The sequence below is a fragment of the Geotrypetes seraphini genome, chromosome 3 (genome assembly GCF_902459505.1).
Source record: "Geotrypetes seraphini chromosome 3, aGeoSer1.1, whole genome shotgun sequence".
NCBI lineage: Eukaryota > Metazoa > Chordata > Amphibia > Gymnophiona > Dermophiidae > Geotrypetes > Geotrypetes seraphini.
In genome coordinates this window covers 67845228-67870109 of record NC_047086.1, presented here as the reverse complement: position 1 = coordinate 67870109, position 24882 = coordinate 67845228, and the positions used below count along the sequence as shown (strand labels likewise).

General features: G+C 40.1%; 1 protein-coding gene across 4 annotated transcripts in view; it reads left to right on the top strand.

Moving 5' to 3' along the window:
- The window catches only part of MLIP (muscular LMNA interacting protein), a 163924-nt gene that overhangs the window by 136449 nt on the left and 2593 nt on the right, over positions 1–24882 (top strand). For all 4 annotated transcript variants that reach the window (XM_033939978.1, XM_033939975.1, XM_033939974.1 and 1 more), the window contains 2 exons: positions 7948–8073; positions 20726–20891. In XM_033939978.1, the coding sequence (XP_033795869.1) occupies positions 7948–8073; positions 20726–20891 (292 nt within the window). The remainder of the gene's footprint in view (positions 1–7947; positions 8074–20725; positions 20892–24882) is intronic.

Sequence of the window (24882 nt, the reverse complement as noted above, 5' to 3'; positions counted from 1 at the left end):
TGTGGCTAATGAAACAAAATAAAAATGACATGAGTCACATAAATTATAGTCTTTTTTTTTTTTGGACAAAAGCATGCTTCTTGAACGTGTGAATTATAGCCATATCTTATGTGTTTATGGCAGTGGTTCAAGATAAAATTTGATATTAAAAAGAAATTACAACAGCTACAGCTGCATATGTCGCATGCATATGACATAAGCATATATTATGCTCAAATAAGGCACACACGTGATACGTGTGCTTATGGAATTGCTTTTTCTAGCACATGTGCATATTTAGGCCTCTTTCGTAGTATATTCTGTGCATGTGCTGGTCACTATCACCAGCTCATGTAAATTTCTAGCAAAACTTTGCTACTGTCCGCCAACCTCATTTGCATGTGCAGTTTTTGGAGAATGACTCACCTTTTTGAAATTGATACAATAATGGCTGCAACAGCAGCCTATCGATTTTTACCATAAAGTTTTGAGAATCTAGCCCCAAGTGTATAGGGAAAGGGATTGGGACTGGTACTGTATATCACCTTTTTTGTAGTTTTACAACCACACTCAAAGCAGTTTACATATAGGCACTTCAAGCACACTCTCTTCCAATATAGTATCAGAAGTGAGCCTAGTATAGAACAGTGAAGCCCTTGTGACATCACTGATGAGGTTGGCTTTTAGACATTGGTAGAATGAAGAATTATAACATCAGGGAAAGGGATTGGGACTTGTACAGTGGCGTACCTAGGGGGGCGGTCTGCTCCGGGTGCACGCCCTAGCGGGGTGCATAGCGGTTCGGGTCTGGAACGTCCTGCTCTACTGTTGAGAAAGACCTGCACCTCAGCGTGGCTGCCGGTGCACCCCCTCTGATATACTTGCTTTGGAGCAGAGTCGGCAGCCGCGCTGAGATGCAGGAAGGTCCCGCAATGAGTACGTTTGCCGGCTCTGCTCCAGAAGAAGTAAGTTACGTTGGAGGGGGTGGACCTGACAGACGCAGGGAGTTGCAATGACTGCGTCTGCCGGGTCCACCCCAGCCAACGTAACTTACTTCTTCCGGAGCAGAGCAGGCAGACGTACTCATCGTGGGACCTTGCTGCATGAAGGCAGCAGGACTTCAAGAGTGGTGGAGGAAGAGAAAGGGGGAAGGGTGGTACTAATGGAATTGGTGTACAGGGAAAGGGAAGAGAGGCATAAGGGGAAAGGATACTGGATGGAATTGGATCGGAGGGAAAGAAAGGAGGTAGATGCTAATTGAAGAGCAGTGGATGGAGAGAGAATGCTGTAATATTCTATAATGTGATATAAGGACAGCAGAGGCTATTAAATAACTCAAAATGAAGGAAAAAGCCTCAGAAAAGGGCCCTCCCAACTCAACCGAAGTGGTTTATTAAATGTGGTTGAGCGGTCACCTCATTGCAAAAAACCTTCAATGTATAAAAGCCTTATGCTGTACTTCACTAATGAAAAACAAAAGATAGAAGAAAAACTTTTCAACTTATCTTCAGCTGATCGGTACACCAACGTTGGCCAGCGTTTCAAAAATCAGCTGTCTCAGGGTGTATCCCGACTGATTAGACCTCTCTCAAATGGGATGCCAAAAATCATCTCACGTCTCACCCTGAGTAGCAACATATTTTTTATACAGAAGAGCTCTGACTACCGTATATACTCAAATATAGGCCGAGATTTTTGGGTCCAAAAATGGGGGTCTCATCCTATATTCGGGTCATCATCTGACCCCCCTCCCTGACTTGATGCAGGCCTCTGATAGGCCGGAGCAGGAGAGATTGTTCTCGTCTTCCGTCCCGTCCCGTCCGATACAAATAATTGTTTTAAACCCCCCCCCCCCCCGCGTATCTTTTCAGTTTTCCCTGGTGGTCCATGCTCCTGCCCTGCACACCTCCTTCCGGGCTCAGGGCTTGCGGTGCACAGGCATGCAGAAGCAAGCTTCTGGAGCTCCTGCAGGGCCACACGGGAGCTCCAGAAGCTCACTCCTGCGTGCCTGTATACTGCGAGCCCCGAGTCAGGAAGGAGGTGTGCAGGGCAGAAGCACAGTCCTGCCCATACATGCTGGACCATCAGGGATAACTGAAAAGGTACGCGTCCGTGTGTGTAACAGAAAAGGTACACGGTGGAGGGGAGGAGTAAAAAAAATTATTTGTATCGTCCGGGCTGGGATGGGAGATGGGTGGGATCTCTCCTGTCCCGGCCTACCACTAGACCACCAGAGATGGAAGAGGAGGTAGGACAGGGTACAGAGCCTAGCAGGGAGTGGGGACAGGGTGCAGTGCAGAGCCTGGCAAGTAGTTAGGGGGGGGGGGGCTGGCTGCATAGCCTGGTAGAGCAGGGAGGGAAGGGGGCTGGGTGCAGTGTCTTGCAGGGCAGGAAGGGGGCTGGGTGCATAACCTGGCAGCGAGGGGGTCTGAGTGTAGAGCCTGGCAGGGGAGGGTATGAGGGAGAGGACATTGGGTGCAGATCCTGGCATTTGAATATTAAGCCCCCGTCTTATATTCGAGTCAACCTTTTTTTTTTTTTTTTTTTTTTTTTTCCTCCTTTTGGGGGGAAAATGGGGGTCTCGACTTATATTCGGATCAATTTATATTCAAGTATATACGGTAATAGAATAATGTAAATTGGACAAACATATTGACTCAATTCCACTACATTCCACAAAGACCTAAAGGGCCTAATTCTATAAGCCATGTTGATGTTGTTAGGTGCCATCGACTCGTGTTCGAGTCCTAATGACTTGATGAACATCATCAAGTTTTCGTGACAGAATACAGAAGTAGATTGCCAGGCCTTCTGCACAGTACAAATTCGATGTTGTTGTCATTTTTGTATCAAACACATTCCTCCGCCTCCAATACTGCCCATCTGCTGTTGCCCAGATGGGTGATTCATTGTTAGTCCTTGGGAAGCCTTGCTGGTAGTGAAACTACCATAAACCAAGAAGAAGAGGACTTCCTTATTATATAATCAGAGCGACATATGGCATAGAACAAATTGGGTCTAATATGGATGCTTCCAAAAGACTTGAAGAATATATAAAAAGGCCTACCACAGGCTAGCTTGAGTATGTCTATCTTCAATATTAGCTGTTCCCATATAGAACAAAATAAGCTACTGTCTTTTTCTAAATAATAGATTTACTTACGGTAAGAGACAGGCGTATCATAATCGTGGGTGATCAGATCAGAGGACCTATTATAATTTCCATATTATTTCAGGTAGTGAAACTACCGACAGCATAGCTTCAAGCTTCTCAGATGCACACGAGCCCTAGTACCATGCCATAGATCATCTAAAAAATCAGCGCTGACTAGTGATTCTTTAAAATTTAACTGCACTGTATTGAATCACTCTTAGAACTCCCTAAGTGGACTTAGGTGTCACTAGGTTTCCTAAATTTAGATGCACCCTATTTATGCCATGGTTTACTTTGCCTAAATAATTGTGTCTAATTCACAAAGAGGCAGCTAACTTGAAAATATGACCATGATCTGCCTCCTAACCACACCCACTTTTAGGTAGGTGCTATGGACTAGGTATCTATTTTTTATATAACCGTGTTTTTTCGAGTTAGGCACCTTTCAACTAAGGGTTACAGAGATTTCTTTCAGTTTCTCTGAGGTATTAAGTGCCAATTAAGCCTATCAATTAAGGTCCTGTTTTATCAAGCTGAAATAGAGCATTTTAGTGCTTGTTGGCGAGGTAAATGCTCTGACGCTCATTAGAACAGAATTAGCTCTTCTGCGGTTTAATAAAAAGTGGCTTAAGTTAGGTGCCTTCTTTAGTCAGACTATATAGAATCTGCCAGAAACAATCTACAATCCAAAGATGTACAACAAATCATGAACAAAAGTGCTCAATGGCTGAGAGCTAAACATTCTTTGAGTGGACCCAAATGTCTTTTTAGTTCAACATTTGGAACCTTATTATGGGTTGAAGATCTCCATTTATGTAGCTAAGGAGTTTGTGGACTTAAAACTTAAAAAGAAAAGAAAGAGAAAGTAAATATTGACTCAGGGTCAATAGAAACATGATGGCAGATAAAAGCCAAATGGCCCATCTAGTCTGCCCATCAACAGTAACCATTATTTTTTCCTCTCTCCAAGAGATCCCACGTGACTATCCTAGGCTTTCTTGAAATTGGACACAGTCTCTGTCTCCACCACCTCTACCCGGAGACTGTTCCACACATCTACCACCCTTTCTATAAAAAAGTATTTCTTTAGATTAGTAAGGAGCCTATCACCTCTTAACTTCATCCTATGCCCTCTCATTCCAGAGCTTCCTTTCAAATGAAAGAGACTCGACTCATGCGCATTTACATCACGTAGGTATTTAAACGTCTCTGTCATATCTCCCCTCTCCGGCCTAAACCTCCAAAATATACATATTGAGATCTTTAAGTCTGTCCCCATACGCCTCATGATGAAGACCACACACCATTTTAGTAGCCTTCCTCTGGACCGACTCCATCCTTATTATATCTTTTTGAAGGTGCAGCCTCCAGAATTGTACACAATAATGGCTGTATTTTATGCAAGTATGTACTATTATTATTAACATTATGTTCAGTAGTATAGTATTATACCTAGATCCCTTTTTCACATAGATCAAAATTGAGATCTGGCAAGCTCAGTTTTGGTGATATCTTAGGCTCTACATCGGCAGATATTTTTCTTTCTAAATTGCTTGCAGGAGTTCATATGTATTTACCAGTGCATGCACTAGGAGCAGCCATTTAAAAAATATATGCACTAAAAAAGTGAACAGCACAAACTTGATAGCTTCTAGGTAGAGTTGTTCATTTATTGGGATTTATAAACCTGTAACGAACAGGCTCGCCCAAGGTGGTGTACAACAAGTACAGTTTACCATAAAACCTACAGGTTTGTTAACAGCATAACAATAGCAAAATGACCAAATATAAACATAAATACAATAGATGAGGTAAACTTGAAAACAGCAAATTAAAACCTAATATAGAACATTTAACATCACTACTGAGCAATCATATAAAAACATGAGAAATGTCAATACAATATAAACAATACAGTAATAACATTGAAGAACTTTCAAATAGATATAATATGATTTCAGCATAATATTATTGATACACCTCATAAGCATGCGTTAGAACACTCAAATAACATAGATATGATGCCAATGTTTTACTACAGTTCAGCTTACCATGTAGCTGCAGATATACAGTATAGATCAGTGGTCTCAAACTCAAACCCTTTGCGGGGGCCATATTTTGGAGTTGTAGGTACTTGGAGGGCCTCAAAAAAAATAGTTAATGTCTCATTAAAGAAATGACAATTTTGCATGAAGTAAAAACTCTTTATAGTTTATATATCTTTCCTTTTGGCTAAGTCTTAATAATAATATTGTAATTTATAGCTAAAGAGACATATGATCAAGAAACTGTTTTATTTTACTTTTGAGATTATGATAAACATACCGAGGGCCTCAAAACAGTATTTGGCGGGCCACATGTGGCCCCCGGGCCGCGAGTTTGAGACCACTGGTATAGATGGAGACAAAATGAGCTCTACAGAGATATTTGGATAAATAGATGGATGGCTAAACTCAAAGCGAGGTCTGTATACAGTTAAACAAGCTATAATAAGGTAGGATGGAATGTTGCTATTTATTTATTCATTTTGATTTCTATTCCATTCTACTGGGGGCTCAGAATGGGTTACAATTGACATTCACAAAAAATTACAGGACAAAGGCATTTCTAGAAGAGATAGGAGAGTGAGAAAAGGAGAGAGAGGAGGGGAGGGATTTTGGCCAGGTACTAGTGTCCTGGATTGGCCACCATGACAATGGGCTACTGGGCTTGATGGACCATTGGTCTGACCCAGTAAGGCTATTCTTATGTACAGTATACTGTATATAGCAAGCTAGTCCAGGTGCGGAATGAGTGTATAGTCAGTTATCAGGAAGCAATTGAAGCCATATCTGTTTATCAATTAATCAATTTCTGACTTATTTGATATGCTTCTTTTCTAATCTTTTGTTAACCGCATAGAGCTTACTCGTTATGCGGTATAGAAATTGTTTATTATGTTATGTATGTTATTATTATATCTATTGAAGCCTTGGTAGAAGAGCCTGGCTTTCACCTGCTTTCTGAAGTAGAAGTAGTCTCAAGTTAAACATAGTCCCTCTGGGAATAAGTTCCAGAGTATGAGGGATACTCCCGATAAGGCTTGCTGATGAGTATCATATCATACAATTTCTTTTCATGAGGGTAAAGATAGTGATGCTCCTTGAGAGGACCTTAGAGGTCTCAAAAGTGTGCAAAGGACTAAGTACTCTGGACCATTTTGCCTGAAGACCTTGAAAATCAAATTTAGCCCTGTAAGATACTGGTAGCTAGTGTAGTTTTGGCAGGAAGAGTGTGATGTACCGTATATACTCAAATTTAAACTGATAACCTCCGAGGCCAGGCACAATTGTGTTGCAGGGCCAATAAGCATTTGTTTTGTTTCTTTTAAGCTCAATACTTTTATTGAATTTTTTGTAAGAATGACAAGTAACAAATATCAGGATGGTCAGCAATAAAATACATTTACACAAAACAGGTCATAGAATTATTCAATTTTCTATACCATCCTCCCAGGGGAGCTCAGAACGGTTTACATGAATTTATTCAGGTACTCAAGCATTTTTCCCTGTCTGTCCCGGTGGACTCACAATCTATCTAGTGTACTTGGGGCAATGAGGGGATTAAGTGACTTGCCCAGGGCCACAACCCCAGGGTGCTGAAGCTGTAGCTTTAACCACTGCACCACTCTAGAAATCAAAATATAGTAAAAGTGAGCCAAGTATAGAAGGACAATCAAGCCATTGTGACATCACTGATGAGGTTGCCTCTTAGGCATGGGTGGAATGAGGCATTATGATGTCACAATACCAGCTCTAGTTATCAGAGGCTGAAGCTTTTCACACTATTTACTTATTCAATTTTCTATATTGTTCTCCCAGGGGAGCTCAGAATGGTTTACATGAATTTATTCAGGTACTCAAGCATTTTTCCCTGTCTGTCACAGCAGGCTCACAATCTAGCTAATAAACCTGTGGCAATGGGGGGATTAAGTGACTTGCCCAGGGTCACAAGGACCAGCATGGGTTTGAACCCACAAACCTTATGGTGCTGAGGCTGTAGCTTTAACCGCTGCGCCACATATCCATATTAAAGAGTATTCAGAAGGTTGCTTGAGTGTCCTTCAAGAATGTGTCAATGGGAGACCATATACTGCGGCTAGTTCCGGATGAAAGAGGATAACGTTTTTCAAAAATAAACCGCTCGTATCTCTTGTATAAACATAGTGAGTTCCAGTAGTCTAGTTTTGTAAGACTTGCTGAATACCTACTTGTTTTGTTTCTTTTATTTTAAGTTGAAATTGTGGTTGTGTAATTTGAGGGGAGAGTGTGGCACAGTGCTTAAAGCAACAGCCTCAACACCCTGACGTTCTGGGTTCAAATCCACATTGCTCCTTGTGACCCTAGGCAAGTCACTTAATCCATGAATTTATGTAAACCATTCTGAGCTCCCTTGTGAGAACAGTATAGAAAGTTGAATACATGAGTCGTTCCTGTCTCCACTGTCAAATCCTCAGATTGGAACTGGCAACATACAGGTTTGTGCCAGTGTTTACACCTCAAAACCTATCTGTATAAAAATAGGTCAAGAAATACAGTTTGAAATAAAAATAGCAAGATGTTTGCTGCTTTAGAAGACAAATCATAAATTGAATATGCAAACTTTTAGGATACTTCTGAGGCAATTTGGCAGCATGTATATTTTTCTGAAATAACAAAGCAGTTGAAAACATCAAGAAGTATATGTTTATGCACCCAAGTTGTAATACTTTACCGCGTAATCAAGTTAATTTCTTTGCTTTTACATGTTTTTGGTAAAAAAAAAAAAAATTATAGACAAAGCCTGGAGTAATTCACTCTGTACCATTGAAAGCAAAAATAATGCTGAAGAAGGAAGAAGGATGTCGTCCCAATCCTTTCAAAAAATATGTTGAAGGTACCTCAGAAAGCGAAATGCAGCACGTAAGTGATGTCCCATAGTGTCTTATTATTTGATATATTTTTTTTAGAAATTTGTGGTATTTGTGTTGTTTTGCATCTTTGTTCAAAAAATCTGTTTTCATATGTTACCTTTCACTTTCATAAATGACAACCCCCCCCCCAAAAAAAAAATAAATAAAAATATACTGTAGCTTTCTACCAATAGATGGCATATATAAGGTATAAGAGGCTGCCTGGCTATGTGCACTGTCCTGTGAGGGCTTGGGTTTGTTTCCTATCTCACAACTTCTGCTCTCTCACTTCCTAAGATTGACAATTCTGTGGAATCAATATTAAAAGTCTATGGGGAGTGGGAACAAAAGATGGAGAGAGAGCCTTAGTCATTCTATAATGGTGACCTCTAGTGGCACCTGGTTTCAACAGACAGAAATCCTGGTGCCCAAATTTGGGTACTGGACAACACTTGTCCACATGATCATCCATTGCTATGTCTGATTTAAAGTGATAGCAGTTTTACTGCTTATCTCAATAGCAGAGTAACATAATAGATGATAACAGAACAGACCAATTGGTCCACTGTAAGCAATTCCGTTTGGTAATGCAGGCTATGGTGTTATCTAGATTAGATTATTGTAATGTATTATATCTTGGAGCAGCAAAAACAAGACCGGGCATTACAAGTGGTACAGAATGCCACAGTGCGTCTTGTGATGGGAGCACCTAGGTATGCATATATTCCTCCAAATTTTGCAACAGCTATATTGATTGCCTGTGTCATTTAGAGTACAAAATAAGGTGTTGACAATTGTCTTTCAAATGTTATATGATACCTTTATGTATATTCAAATGTTATATGATACCTTTATGTATATTCTACCTTATTTAAAATGTAACTTCATCCCCATATTTTCCTTTTGTCTCCAGTTTCGTCAAATTTGTTTTTTAACCTTGTTAGTATTATCTTCTATGATTTTGTTTTTACATTGTAATTTTATCATATTGTACATCGCTTCGAATTTAGATGAAGCGATTAATCAAAAACATATTAAACTTGAAACTTGAAACTTGAAACCATACCAATGTATTTTAAGAGGGGGATGACTCTCTCTCAGCCCAGGTTTTCATTGCAATCAGAAAATATGGCACCTTTGAGCTGAAATGCCAGTCCGAGATGTATTGAAACCAGGGAGATTGTTTTCTGTTATGTAGGGGTCAAACTTTGGAATTCCTTGTTGAGCCAGTTGAGGACGTGTGCTGACAGAATGGGATTTAGAAAATGATTAAAGACCCAATCATTTGTAACAGCATTTTTATGAGACTGCACTGCAGATTTAGATTTTTTTTTTTTTATTTTTTTTTTTTGGGGGGGAAACAGTCTATGTGTAGATGGTATATAACTTTTAGTATAAATCATGTTTTATTGGCACACCATCAGTAAATACACAATACAACACGACAATACAACAAGGTCGCGAACACCAAACGTACCATCAAACACATTTTCACCCCAACCAAAGAATCCCCCCAATCCCCACCCACTCCAAAGCCCAAACCCCCACCCCATCCCAAACCTACACCATGAGACCCAATCCATACCCAAAAACCCCAGCAAGAAAGGAGTATGCTGAGCAAGCTGTTTGCTTATGCCGCTCAGCACATATCAAACAAAATAACCAAATCCCATCCTCCCACCCACAAAATGTAGTCCCCCCCTACCCACCGAACTCCACATATGGTATATAACTTTTAAAATGAATAAATACATTCAATTAAGTTCATGTTGTGAACCTTAACATAGAAAACTATCCGAGAGAAAGCAGTGATGATTATCTTCAAAGGAAACATCCACAGAAGCTCTTTTCCAGACAAGATCTCTCTTACAACCTTTTAGCCTCCTAGTCACAAAGGCCACATAATGGTGAAGATCCAACTAAGCTTTGGCTTTCAAAAATGTCAGAAGAGGAAGAGGTCACTGTTTTCTGTACAGGCAAAGAATTACATGTTAACACACAAAGGTCTTCTAAATTGCTTTACAATAACCTAATGATGGGCTGAATTGCTACCAATTTAACTCAACAGTATAAGAAGGAACATCTGTAGAGTACTTTAAATGGAAAATACGCAGTATTTGAGATATCCGAGTAATAGATTGTGCTAGTGAAAGAATGCGTTACAGATGTTTTATTATGGGTTAAACTATTTTGCGTTTATGACAGTTTCATTGACCAGGGATCAATATTGAAAAGCTTTTATGTTGTCGACAGTGCTAATGACATAAGCAATTAAAGGGGATGGAACTCCTCTCGTATGAGGAAAGACTAAACAGGTTAGGGCTCTTCAGCTTGGAAAAAAGACGGCTGAGGGGAGATATGATTGAAGTCTATAAAATCCTGAGTGGAATAGAGCGGGTACAAGTGGATCGATTTTTCACTCCGTCAAAAATGACAAAGTCTAGAGGGCACTCGATAAAGTTACAGGGAAATACTTTTAAAACCAATAGGAGGAAATATTTTTCACTCAGAGAATAGTCCATAGTCTGTTATTGAGAAAGACATGGGGAAAACCACTGCTTACCCTGGATTGGTAGAACACAAAAAGAAAAAGAGTGGGATAAATCAGAGGAAATCGATAATCTTGCTGTGGGATTGGAATGATGCCCTGTTTTCAGAGATACTGCCTTTTCCATACACACACTGTACCTGATTCTATAAAAGGTGCCTAGTGGCAACTAATGGCTAGGCACCATTCAGCACGGTTGTCAATCAATAGGTAGGCGTCATTTATAGAAGCGAACCTAGTGGTGTCTAACTCAACTTAGGCACTGGTAGGCATTATAATGTTAGGCACCAATCATAATGTTAGGTGTTAGTATATCAGACTAGGGCTTTCCTGGCCTAATTTACCAGAGCTTAACACAAACATCTACCAATGCCTAAGTCATATCATACCTAACCACAGCTACTTTTCAGTTAGGCCCCTCACTTTCGGTGTCGGTAGGCACTGTGCCAATTTCTGTGTGGAACTTTGTTTTATAATCATTTTTTAATTGGCTTTTAAAGGCATTTTCAATTATCACACAATTTGAGCCAATTAAAAAAACCTTAAACTTCCATGTGGAAATTGGCTAAACACCGTTAAACACTGCCGATCTAGGTGCTTTTTATAAAATCAGAGCCACTGTGTTTGCAGATGAGCCCCTAGTTTGCTGCTTTAAACGCAGTTACCTCTTTTTTTTGGTAACTTTGAACACAACTTTAGTTCACTTGTAAAGCTGTAAGACTCCTGATGCAGGCGCAGTTGTTGAAACACCACCATGTCAAATCTCTCCAACATGTGCATTTGGCAATATTTAAATAAACCTTTCATATTTTACACCACTTGTATCCATTTCCTTGGTGCTCACTCTCTCCCTGTTTGCTGTTGCATGCCTGTGAGCTTCGCATTTCTTGTCTTGTTTTGCATTTTTATCTAGAAACTCGTCAGCAAATGAAAATCATTTTAACACCTGAAATAGAAATGTCTATTCAGGATCCGTGAACGCTTTTTTGGCGTCCAAAGATAAGACTCAGGCTGGATCAGATAATCTAATCTAATCTAATCCTTAGGTTTGTATACTGCATCATCTCCACGTTCGTAGAGCTCGGCGCGGTTTACAGTAGAAGAAATAGGAAGGAACTACAACAGAGGGTTAGAGGTAGAAGTGTGAAGAAAATTTAGAGGACTTGGGATGCCAAGATAAAAGAGTTTCCTTGATTCCTAATTTGGAGGGAGACTTACATTTTTTGAGTAACTTGGAGGACATGAGTAAATACTTTGGTATTATCCATTTCCAATCTGCCCTTTATGAAACCATTGTGATCTAGATCAATTAACGACCCAATAACAGGTGATAAATGGTCAGCTAACACTTTGGGCACCTTTTACTAAGGTGTGCTAAGCATATTAGTGTGCGCTAACCATGCGCTAAACACATTCATGTTAGTAGCGGGTTGTGTGTGTGTGTGTGGAGAGGAGAACGAGTGATGGCGCCCCCACCAAGATGGCACCCAGAGTGGGCCACTCCCCCTTACTACATCACTGTTGCTTGTTATTTATTCATTCCGTTTTTCAGCTTTCATTCATTCATTTTTAAGTGGCTTATCTAGAGTCAGAAGGAGCGGCATGGGGTTTGAACCCACAACCACAGGGTGCTGAGGCTGGAGCTCTAACCACTACACCACACTCTCCTCCTTATTAATGATCTGCTCATAAGAAATAATAGAGAAAACGTCTGATCAAAATCAGCTGTCAAACCATCACTCTCGGATTCATTTCAAGGACAAACGTGTCAAAATGTCTAATCAAGTGACATCCAAACAAAAGGGAATTGGCTTCTTCAAGATAGCAAGAAAGTCATGTATTTGCTCAACTGTAAATGACTTCCCGTATTGATAAAATTGGGCATAATGCTTTATAAATGTTTTGCTATCTCCACAGGCTTTGCTAATAGTTACAAGCTGATTAATAGCATTCATGACAGTAGCCTGAAGTGAGCTGTTAAGATAAATTAGCCAGGTTCTTTCTGCTTTATTCATACCAGCATAATAAATAGATCGATGAATATGTAATTGAATTCCAGCTCTCACACTTAGGATCTTTATTAGACTGAAACTTCAAATTTTGTAAATGTGCCAAATATTTCCCAAAAAGAAAAGAAAAGACTCCAAATAATCCAAAATACTGCCATAAAACTTATACATAAAGCAAAAAAATACGACGACGTAACACCCCTTCTTATTAAGTCACACTGGCTACCTATTAATCATAGAATAACATTTAAAATAGCATTTCTAGTCTTTAAGGTCCTACTATATAATACCCCTCAATTTATATCCAGAATGATTATTCCATATCATTCAAATCGATCCCTTCGATCGTCACAACAGGAATTATTATTGGTCCCTTCCTTAAAAATTGTGGGAACAAGGAGAAACGATATGTTCTCTGTTTTAGCTCCCCAACTCTGGAACACTCTGCCTCTTTTTATTAGAAAGGATAGAGATCTTGTCTCTTTTAAAAAACTTTTAAAAACTTTCTTATTCAATGATGCTTTTATCGATTAATTAATCTCTTTTAAAAAAAAAATTTTTTTTCTTTTTCCCCTCCCTTTGTTTTTTTTCCCTAATATATGTTTTTTCCTCCATTAAGAGAAAAATTTGTAACTTTTTCCCCCCTTTCCCTCTTTTCAGGTTTGTTTTTAACATTATGTATAGAGATCTTTTCTGTTTTATGTAATTATTTAACAAATATTTAATTTGCTGTTATTAATGTATTACTAATATGAGTGTATGTTCTCTTATAATCTGTTTTTTAATTGTACATCGCTTAGAATGTTTTAAATAGGCGATTCATCAAAAATAAAGTGAACTTGAACTTGAACTTGTGCCATATTCTTTTTTATTAATTTTTTTACCAAAGGCTTTACAGATGGATTACATCTGTTTTATGTCAATTACAAGGTGAGAAAGGTCAGCCTTTTGCTGTCTTTAAAGGCAGAAAAAGCAATAATTTCACCACATATGCAAACTTACGATAGCAGTTTCTAGCACAGAGAGCCGCGCTGAATGGCCCGCGCTGCTCCCGACGCTCAGAGAACTCTATGAGCGTCGAGAGCAGCGCGAGCCATTCAGCAAGGCTCCCCACATTAGAAACTGCTATCGCAGTTTCGTGAAAGGAGGCCTTTATGTGCATCCCAAATAACCAAGTAAGAAATAGCCTTTTTCATATTATTTTGAAAATATTCATAAGAACAGCCATACTAGGTCAGATCAATGAGCCATCTAGCCCAATATCCCATTTCCAACAGTGGCCAATACAGGTACCTGGGAGAAATGCAAATAATAGCAACATTCTATGCTACTGATCCCAGGGCAAGAAGTGGCTTCCCCCATGTTTTTGTTTTTTTATTTTATTTATAACCCGCCTTTCCCAAGGTGTCTCACAGTATAAACATACATAATAAAAAACATAAAATACAACTAAAACAAACAAGAAAAGCAATCAGCGTTTTCATCAATACTATTTTCTTAGAGGGGCATAATCATAAGTTACAGCTAAGTCCTTTGTGGGCCTAAGTCACTAGTCGCCCAAAGTCGGACATGGGAAAAGGTCCATTTTCAAAAAACACTTAAAACATTTTTTTTTTTTCCGAAAATCATCTAACTGTACGTCCAGCCATCTGATCGTTCAGACCGCTAAGTCGTCCATCTTTATACTCCATTTTCGTCCAAAATTTTGTCCAAGTCAAAAATGCCTAGAAAAAGACCTTTTGGACATGGGCGGGATCAGCAAAGTGATGGACTGGACATCCAAACATTGCACCAGAATAGTGGGGTACCTTACAGGGTTACTGCTGTGAACTTCATAAAAAGGGTGCCACATACACATCTCACCATAACAACCTTATAGGTCATGGTGAGACCCCCAAAACACCCCCCAGAACTGACTAGACCCACCTGTCTACCACCCCAATAGCCCTTATGGCTGCAGGTGCCACTTATATGGCAGTACATAATGGTTTGGGGGCGTGCAGTGGTTAGAGTGGTCCTCCTCTCCATGGTTCACTAGCCCACCCCCCAGACCACTTAAGCCACCTCTGTGCAACTCTACTAGGCTTTCCTATGCCAAGCTGCCAGGTGCTGATGTTCTGGAGGCAGATATGTAAAGTTGTTATTACGATTTTTATGGTGGAGAGGAGGGGGGGGTCAGTGATCACTGTGTAGGAGTTTGTAGTTTGTCACTGCAGTGGTTATCTGATCACTTTGGATACCTTCTTGTGACTTAGACCTGGTTTTAGATGACCTAAGTCACAACTTCCAAATTACATCTAGGCAGTGTTGTAAAACTTTTGGTTATACATGCAGTACGACTAAGTCTAGGATGGCCCATGGCCCACCCAAATCCCGCCCTAACCACTCCTTCTAAGACACCCCTTTTAGCTCTGGATGTACTGCAGCACATTTTTAGATACGTCTAAAACCCGTTTCGATTATCGGCACTTGGACGACTTGTCTCACTGATCGTCTTAAGTGCTGATTCAGGCCAGTTTTTAGACGTATTTCTGTTTCGATTATGAGCCCCTTAATGTCTATATTTCATCTTGCAAAATAAATGCCTCTTCAATAATTTCTTAAATGCCTTGAGATTGCTTTGCATTCTTGTGTGCAAAGGTAGCCAGTTCCATCTCTGAGGGCCCCTACAGGAAAACATAGCTGCATGTGAGATATTCAATCTCAATTCCCTTACCGATGGCACAAACAAGTCACCATGATGGACAGAGCGCAACTTGAATAAAGGGGCATAAGCTTGAATAATACCCACCAAACTTGCAGGAGCCAAACCGTTCAAACACAAGTAGACCATCACAAGAAGTCTAAAGTATATACGGTCTTACAACTTCAACCAGTATAACTTCACATAATATTCTGTGACATGTTCAGTCCTGTCCAATTCTGTGACATGTTCAGTCTGTCTAATTAGCAGACTATGGACCTTTCCTTCAGGGACTTGTATATACTTTTCTTAAACCTAGCTATGCTAATCACTGTAACCACCTCCTCTGGCAATGAGTTCCAGAGCTTAACTATTCTTTGATTAAAAAAAATAAAAATAAAAAATCCCTCTTAGAAAGGATGAAAAATCACTCCTACCCATTCTACCCCCCTTAACTGTCTCTTTTCCAAGCTGAACAGCCCTAACCTCTTTAGTCTTTTCTCATACGAGAGGAGTTCCATCCCCTTTATCATGCAAGCATGGTCCGAACTATGTTGTGGCTTGATTGTGGTTGAATGCAGTGTGGCAACTAAAGACTCAGAAATAAATCAATAGTCCAAGTATGAATATGACTGATGGGACAATGTGAAAAATGTATAATCTAATATATCCAGATGCTTAAGATGCCAAGCATCCACCAAACCCCAGTCCAGTACCAGTTTCTGCAATGGATCTGCGGAACCTAGGCTCATTCCAATTATTCCGAAAGCATCTGAAAACCTGGCTTTTCTCCAAAACGTAAAGCTATCTATTTAAAATGTAAAGCTAGCTATCCTCTTCATAACCTCTAATTTCTTATTATGTCCTTCCCTCATTTATTGAATTACCTGTAAACCGTGCCGAGCTCTATCTTTATGGAGATGATGCGGTATACAAACTTAAGGTTTAGTTTAGTTTAGTTTTAGTTTATCTGTCTCTACTGATCTCTTTAGCCTTTTTCATAATTCCCACTGTTAAAGCTGTACAAAGTCTTTTGTTAGCCACATTGAATCTTTGTTGAAAAATTGCAGGATATAAGACCTGTATAGAATAGTATAGTATGCGATTTGGTAGATTTCATCCTAATCGATGATTCTAATCCAGCACTAAAACCATAAGAAGGTTCACATTTATTTATTTATTTCTAAGATTTCTAGACCGCCTAAAATCACATGGTTAACAATTGAAAAACATTCATAATAAATCATAGAAAATACATTCCCAAAATGCATTCATGTTACATTGCAATTACATAGTAATATTATGCTCCTTAAATAATGACAAAAACTCGATAAAGTTACACAATAGCCATCCCATTAAATAAAGTGCAACAATCACGTCTTAAAATTCTCATTCAATATGGCTCCCAAATAGTTAAAAAAAAAAAGCCCCCACAAACAATTGTGTCTTCAACATCTTTCTAAATTGTAAACAGTCAGAACAGGTCCTCGGGATACCAGGGAGGGAATTCCAAAATTTTACCCCTGCCACAGACGACATTGCCACTTTGGATTTTGCATTCTGGACAGTTTTCTCTGTCATGGAAATTAATCTCATAGTACCTTCAGACCTTAGGTTCCTCCTCAGCAGATACACCTCCCATAGAGATTGAAGGTTCAAGGGAACAGATCCATACAACTCAGATTGTATCACTGATAGCATTTTATAACAAACCCTATGCGACACAGGGAGATAGTGCAGCTGTTTTAGCACTGGGGTTATATGCTCTGTTCGCCTCCCATCACTATATATAGGCTGCTCCAAGAAGTGTTAATTGATGTGCAAAGTTCTGAAAAAATTGGGGTTCATCTTGATTTGGAGCATACCAATTAATAAATGCATATTTCTTTGGTGCCAATTGTAACACCACAATAACCTCTCTCTACATTTGCTTGGTAAGATAAAACAGTTATTGTCCTCTGCCTCCCAGGCTCTGACCCATGTAATAGGGAGAGCAGACCTGTCGAGTTTTCTGCTTTTGCATGTCTTCTCCTACTCTCCCATTGGGCAATAGCAGTCTCCTGCTGAGTGGCCTTTCCATCCTGTGGCGGCAGGAGATGCCTTCATGAAACATCATCTCTTGCTGCTGCTACTAATCCTGCGGCAGCAGATGATGATTTATGAGGTCATTTCCTGCTGCTGCGGGATGGGGAAGCCACTTTTTTTTTTACCTCTGGCTGCCAACTGGCTGGTAAAATGCTGCTGATATTTTGAGATTTTGTTTGTAATTGCTCATTTAGGCCTTTTTTGGTATCGATTTTCCTGCTACTACTAACTTTGAGAAATTGTTTACTTATGTTTATGTGTTTTTATTTTGTTTTATAAACTTATGTATGTGATAACATGTAAACCGTTTAGGTTTTAAATGGTATAGAAATGTTTAAAATATATAAATAAATAAATAAATAAAACAATTGTTTTGAGAATAACCATATCATGTTTTCTATGCATCCCTGAGAAAGATACAGGGATATAGAAAAGAAGGAAAAATGGAAACCTAAGAAGCTTTGCATTCTCTTTGTTGGCAAAGAGATCAGAATTGATTTGAGGCATTCCCCAACCTCAAAAGATGAGCATCAGAATATTTACACTGAAGGACCATTTTTGAGGCTGAAGACTGAAGCATCCTGCTGTGGTTGTCAGCTAACTTGGTTCTGTGAGACAGTGACCTGTATCTAGATAGAGTGGGTTATTGCAAAGCACCAAATTCAGGCTTCTTAGAAGAGGCTAAGAGAACCTGAACCCCCGTTTTTTCACAAAAAATACTGCTATTCAAAATATTGAATCAGTATAGTGCAGTGGATACAAATCTCGCTAATAAACGGCCACTCCCCTACCAACCTCAGCGAAATCATCATCACCCCGATCCTCAAAGACTCCAAAGGACCGATAGACCAAACAGCCAACTACAGACCCATTGCCCTATTCCACTCTGTGTCAAAATAATAGAAGGACTAGTTGCCAAATTCCTCTCCAATTACCTATAAAACCATAACATACTCCATCCCACACAATCCGGCTTCAGAAACAACTTCAGCATGGAAACACTACTAGGATCTCTCTTGGACACAGCCAGACAACATCTCAGCACAGAAAAAAAAAATGATGCTCATACAACTAGACCTTACTGCTGCATTCGACTTGGTGGACCATAACATTCTACTACAAATCCTGGATACTATAGGTATCACAGATAAAGTATACACATGGTTTGAAGGATTCCTTAAATCAAGAACCTATAGAGTAAAATCAGACAAACAAAAATCTGAACCTTGGTCAAACCCCTGCGGAGTTCCCCAAGGATCCCCTCTAACCCCGACTCTCTTCAATCTCTATACAGCCTCCCTCAGCTCTCACCTGGACAAGCAAGGCATAACCTCCTACAGCTATGCCGATGACATTACCATTCTCATACCCTTCGATCAACCTGAACTCTTCATGACGAACACAATATACCAAATACTAAAATCAATAGCAACCTGGATGAAAGATCACAAACTGAAATTGAACCCAGATAAAACGAAATTCATCCTCCTAGAAAACAACAAAATACCAACCATAACCAACATTGCAATCAACGCAATGAACTACCCCATACAAACCACCCTAAAACTGCTAGGAATAACTATCGACAGATGCTGCACCATGCAATCGCAAATCAATAAAACAATACAATAGTCATTCTTAGTCATGAGAAACTTAAGACAAGTTCAAAAATTCTTCGAGAAAACTCAATTCCAGCTCATAGTTCAGTCCTTAATACTAGGCCTACTTGACTACTGTAATATCCTCTACCTTCCATGCCCTACAACCTTAACAAAGCAACTACAAACTATCCAAAACACAGCACTAAGACTCATCTACTCATTAAAGAAACATGATCACATTACAGAAGCATATCTCCAATCGCACTGGCTTCCGATCCCAGCAAGAATACAATTTAAATTCTACTGCCTACTATTTAAGACTTTATACGGAGACAGTCCAAACTACCTGAATAACTGTCTCATTCACAACACCGCAACCAGACATAGGAAAACTCACACCCCATTCTCATACCCCCCCAATTAAGGAGGTCAAACGGAAAAAACTATACGATAGCCTCCTGGCCACTCAAGCAGCCAAACTAGACAACCAAATCGCCAATCTACTGATGGCATCCCTCGACTACAAGACTTTTAGAAAAGAAATAAAGACCAAACTCTTCAAGAAAACTCTGAAAAAAGAAATAATACCGCAAGTCTCAAACTCCACCTCTCACTAAAGCCAACTACCCCAAACAAATAACCTTACCCATTTCTCACTCTTTTTGAAAATGACCATTTTTTTTTTTTTTTTGTAAGTTCTTGTTGTAATACATCTTGGATAATTCTTTTGTAATCCGCCTTGAACTGCAAGGTAATGGCGGAATAGAAATCCCTAATGTAATGTAATGTAATAACGAGATTATACTGTACATGTAGCTACAATTCCTACATTTATTGCAACCTTTGATTGTTGAGGAGCTCATCCAGTGCTAACTTTTTCATTATGTCTTTTTTATTCCAACCATGATTATGCATAATTTTTTTTGCAAAGAATTCAAGGGCATGTAAACATCCATTTCACAATAGCACTGAGTCAATGAAATAAATGTGCAAGAAGCTAAAATTTCTCAGTGAAAAAAAAGTTCTAGATTCAAATTCAGGGGAAACATGATGCGTTTTTTTTCACAGAAATGATGGCGTTGCATTTGAGAACAGAAGCAGTGGAACACCTTTTTGTTTGGGGGTGTAAGCTCTACTCCCAAGTCCAGCATCTCCCCTTTCCTTACCTACCATCATATATCCCCCATCACCATGCAGTCCAGCATCTCTTTTCTTCCCTACCTCTCAATCCTCCCCCCTGATGTCCAGCAATTCTCTCTTTCCCTTCCTTTCAAATGTCCCCTCCTTGTGGTCTCTAGCATTTCTCTGCTTCCCCACCCCCTACATTCTGCAGCATCTTTCTCATTCCGTCTACATGTTCCACGACACAATAATTACCTTACCTCTCTTCCTACTACTACTATTTATCTTTTCTATAGAGCTACTAGATGTACACAGCACTGTACATACTATATACAGGTACTTATTCTGTCCCTAGTGGGTTCACAATCTAAGCTCTTTTTTTTTGCGCTTGGGGCAATGGAAGGATAAGTGACTTGCTCAGTTGTGTCCCTGATGTGGTGACATTCGAACTGGCATAACACCAAAAGCATCAGGATGGCAGGTGAGGGGCCTTGGTCATTTGCATATGTTCAAGGGCTTATAGCTCACACCCCCTGCAAAACTGGAAGTTCAGACTGGACATGATTCTTTTCTCTCTAATGTAAAATTAATTATTTTCCTTCTTGCATTTATAGTTACGTCACTCAACAACGTGGGAAAACAAATCAGAACTGAGACAATATGATGGAAATGGAAGAAAAAGCAAAGGAACATGTCAGAGAAATGAGCGCACACCATACAGCCGTCAGCTACTTCTGATCAGAGAAGACATGGAGAATACTTCAGCTAAACAGAGCAAAGGTAACATATGTTCATTTCCAATTTGTTTATAGACTGTCATCTTCATATTGACATGCACATTATTGTACAATAAAGCTCAGGAGTTTTATTCATTTTGATAACACTTGTACCCCAGTCTTTGCAAATTACACAGGCCAACAGCAAAAAAAATATCTTGGTGCCTTGTGTTTTTGATCTGTTCCTGGGGTTATTTGTGGCACTGATTCTGAAAATTGAATTGGATAGATCGCATCAGCTCTAGGGCTCCTTTTATGAAGCCGCGTTAGCGGTTTAACGCGCATAATAGAGTGCGCTAAACTTCCGGCCGTGCTAGACGCTAACGCCAGCATTGAGCTGGTGTTAGTTCTAGCTGCGTAGCATGGGTTTAGGGCGCGCTAAAAAGCTACGTGCGCTAAAACCGCTAACACGGCTTCGTAAAAGGAGCCCTTAGATATGGTTATGGGCTAGTAGATATGCCTTTGGGATAATAGAGACAAACATGAACACTGGGCAAAACAAGATTGGCCTCCGAGGGAATATATGATGGTTGGAGGACAAAATGTAATCAATGAACCTTTGGTAGCACGAGATAGAAACATACGGCCATCATCAAGACATAAAAACAATGGAAGCCAGATACAACGGAAGATGCACACATGATGGCAGACTATTGTTGGAATCTTATGCGGGATTTTCTTGGCAGATCCCACTCTCGGAAATTTTACAAAAGGAGCTTCTTGTGTGTCAAATGACTGAAAAGTTTGTATCATAAACTTGTGCTTTTGGTATGAAATAAGTAGATTTTCATGTTGTACACTTTTCTTTTAATTTTTAATATGTTTCCTTCATTCTTAAAATATATTAATTTAAACACATTAAAATATCTTGTTTTTAATGGGTGAGCAGAGTGAAAAGTGGTGTATAGCACATGTTATGTATCTCAAAAACTAGAGCTGATAGGAGAAAACTGGTGCTATTTTTGGAATCAGCAACTCAAATATACCTAGAAACTGGTCTAACATTTGAGGCACCAAAATGAGTGTTGGCCAGTGTTATCTATGAACATTTCAATTTTGAATGTTTGATAAGTAAGTGATTATTAGCTCCCTTAGAGATCCTATATGCTTGTGCAAGCTTGCTTGAATTCAAATACAGTCATCAGGAGACCTTTCCACAAATTCATCACCCATTCCATGAAGTATTTGCCTTCATCCTATGTTTCCTCATTCTTGAGCAGTGGTCTCAAACTCGCTGCCCGGGGGCCACATGTGGCACGTCAGGTACTATTTTGAGGAGGCCCTCAGTATATTTATCATAATCACAAAAGTAAAATAAAACAGTTTTGTGATCATATGTCTCTTTAGCTATAAATTACAATATTATTATTGACTTAACCAAAAGATTTATATACTATAGAGTTTTACCTCATGCAAAATTGTCATTTCTTTAATAAGACATTAACTATTTTTTCTGTGGGCCTCCAAGTACCTACAAATCCAAAATGTGGCCCTGCAAAGACCACTGCTCTAGAGTTTCCTTTCAATTGAAAGAGACTCACTTCCTGTCATTTATGCCTTATAGGTATTTAAACATCTCTATCATATCTCCCCTCTCCTGCTTTTCCTCCAATAATAATAATAATCAATTTATATACCACAGGGTTGTAAAGTTCTATGCGGGTTACAAAAAATTAAAAAATTACAATTAAGAGAAAAAGTTAGATAACCAAATAATTAGAAATAATACTATAATGATCTAGCTTAGGGGTGTCCAACCTTTTGGCTTCCCTGGGCCGCATTGGCTGAAAAAAATGTTTCTGGGGCTGCACAAACGCGCAAACGCTGCAGCAAGACAGAGGAGGGAGCCGGCAAGATGGTAAACACCCAGGGGCAGCAGAGTAAAACACTGCATCGCCCTCGACCAGGGCCGCAGAAAATACTTCACTGAGCCACAGGTTGGATACCCCTGATCTAGCTGATTCATTGCAATATCCTTGCCAGTTAGCTGGCTAAGGCCTCCTTTTATGAAACTGCGATAACTGAATGGCCCGTGCTGCTCCTGATGAGATCCTATTAGCGTCGGGAGCAGCGTGGCTCCCTGTGCTAGAAACTGCTATCGCAGTTTCGTAAAAGAGGGGATAAGTGTTTCATGAACAAATATGTCTCTAAATGTCTCCTAAAATCCACATAGGAATCAGAAAGCATAATCTTTAAGTTTGTCCCCATATACTTTATGACAAAGATCACCAACCATTTTAGTAGCCTTCCTCTGGACCGACTCCATCCTGTTTATATCCAGTAGACAGTATGAGGTCTCGCCAAATACACTATAAGCTCCCATTTCTTTTTTGGCCATTTCTCTCCCTGTGCAGCTAATAATTCTTCTAGCTTTCACTGTCACCTGTTCTACATGTTTGACCACCCTAAAATCATCACATATGATCACACCCATGGCACAGGTGTGCCTCAGGAATCAGTGTGAAGAGCAATCTTTAATACAAAACCTGATGCCTACTTCAGGGATCAGCTGTGATTGACAGTTCAAGGGGTTCAATCGCTGTATCACAATCGCTGTCCAATACGAAGAGAACTGAGTTGGGTGACCTGACACCAGACTGGATAAAATAAAGACCTCTGATCAGCAATGGGGATTGCGCAAAGCTTTTCAGAGTTCTTTATTTTATCCAATTGGGTCTTAGCGTGCCAAACTCAGGGGTCCTTTTACTAAGGTACGCTAACCGATTTAGCACGTGCTAATTGATTTAGCAGGCACTAAATGTTAAGGCGCCCATAGAATATAATGGGTGTCTTAGCATTTAGCACGCAATAATCTTTAGCATGCACTAAATCGTTTAGTGTGCGCTAAATCGGTTAGCACGCCTTAGTAAAACAACCCCTCAGTTCTCTTTGGCCTAGATTCACTAACTGCACGGATCCGATCCATGGGCGATCCAATCCGATCCGTGGCTGGGCGCCCGATTCACAATGCGTCTTCATGCAAATTATGCCAATCGGAGGCACGCCCCAAACTGACCACATGGATAACTGAAGAGTGATCCTGACGCATGCGCAGACCATCTTCTTTGCCTGTAGATGGTCTGCACATGCGCTGGCTCTCCGTGCCTTTTTGCACAGGTTTAAAGCGGGGTTGCACTGCAGCATGTTCTGGAACCACGGGCTCACACTGCTGAAGACTGCTGTCTCAGGATAGGTTCAGGGCTCCAACTCATTACATGCCAGCAATCTCCTCCCAATGGAGAAGTCATAAGAACATAAGAATTGCCATCTCTGGATCAGACCCTGGGTCCATCAAGTCCGGTGATCCGCACACGCGGAGGCCCCGCCAGGTGTACCCTGGCATAGTTTTAGTCCCCATATCACTGTTTGCTTCTCAAGGGAGATGTGCATCTAATTTACCCTTACCTGTATCACTCTATGCCACTCTTAAGGAGATGTGCATCTAGTTTACCCTTAAATCCTAGAACGGTGGATTCTGCAATTACTTCCTCTGGGAGAACATTCCAAGTGTCCACCACTCGCTGCGTGAAACAGAACTTCCTGATATTCGTCCTGGACCTGTCCCCTCTCAGCTTCAGTCTATGTCCTCTTGTCCGTGCCACATCGGACATTGTAAATAACTGCTTCCCCTGCTCTATTTTGTCGAATCCTTTCAGTATTTTGAAAGTCTCAATCAGATCCCCTCGCAGTCTCCTACTCTCACAGGCTCAAAAAAGACCCTAAAAACTCAGCAGCAGAGAGCAGGAAAGTCCTTCCCTGCAGTGCGAGCTGGGAGAGTCGGGGAGGCAGAGAGCAGGGCAGTTGCTTTGGGGGAAGTACTACTTTGATTTCAGGGCTGCAGACCTGGGATTTCAGGGCGGCAAAGAGCAGGACAGTCGGCAAGGACATGAGCGACTGATCCACTTGTTTTTGGATCGGCCAGCCCAATCAGTGTTCCTTCTTGAGTTTAGATTAGTGAATCACTGCCTTCCTACTTTGCATGCCGTTTCCCCTCA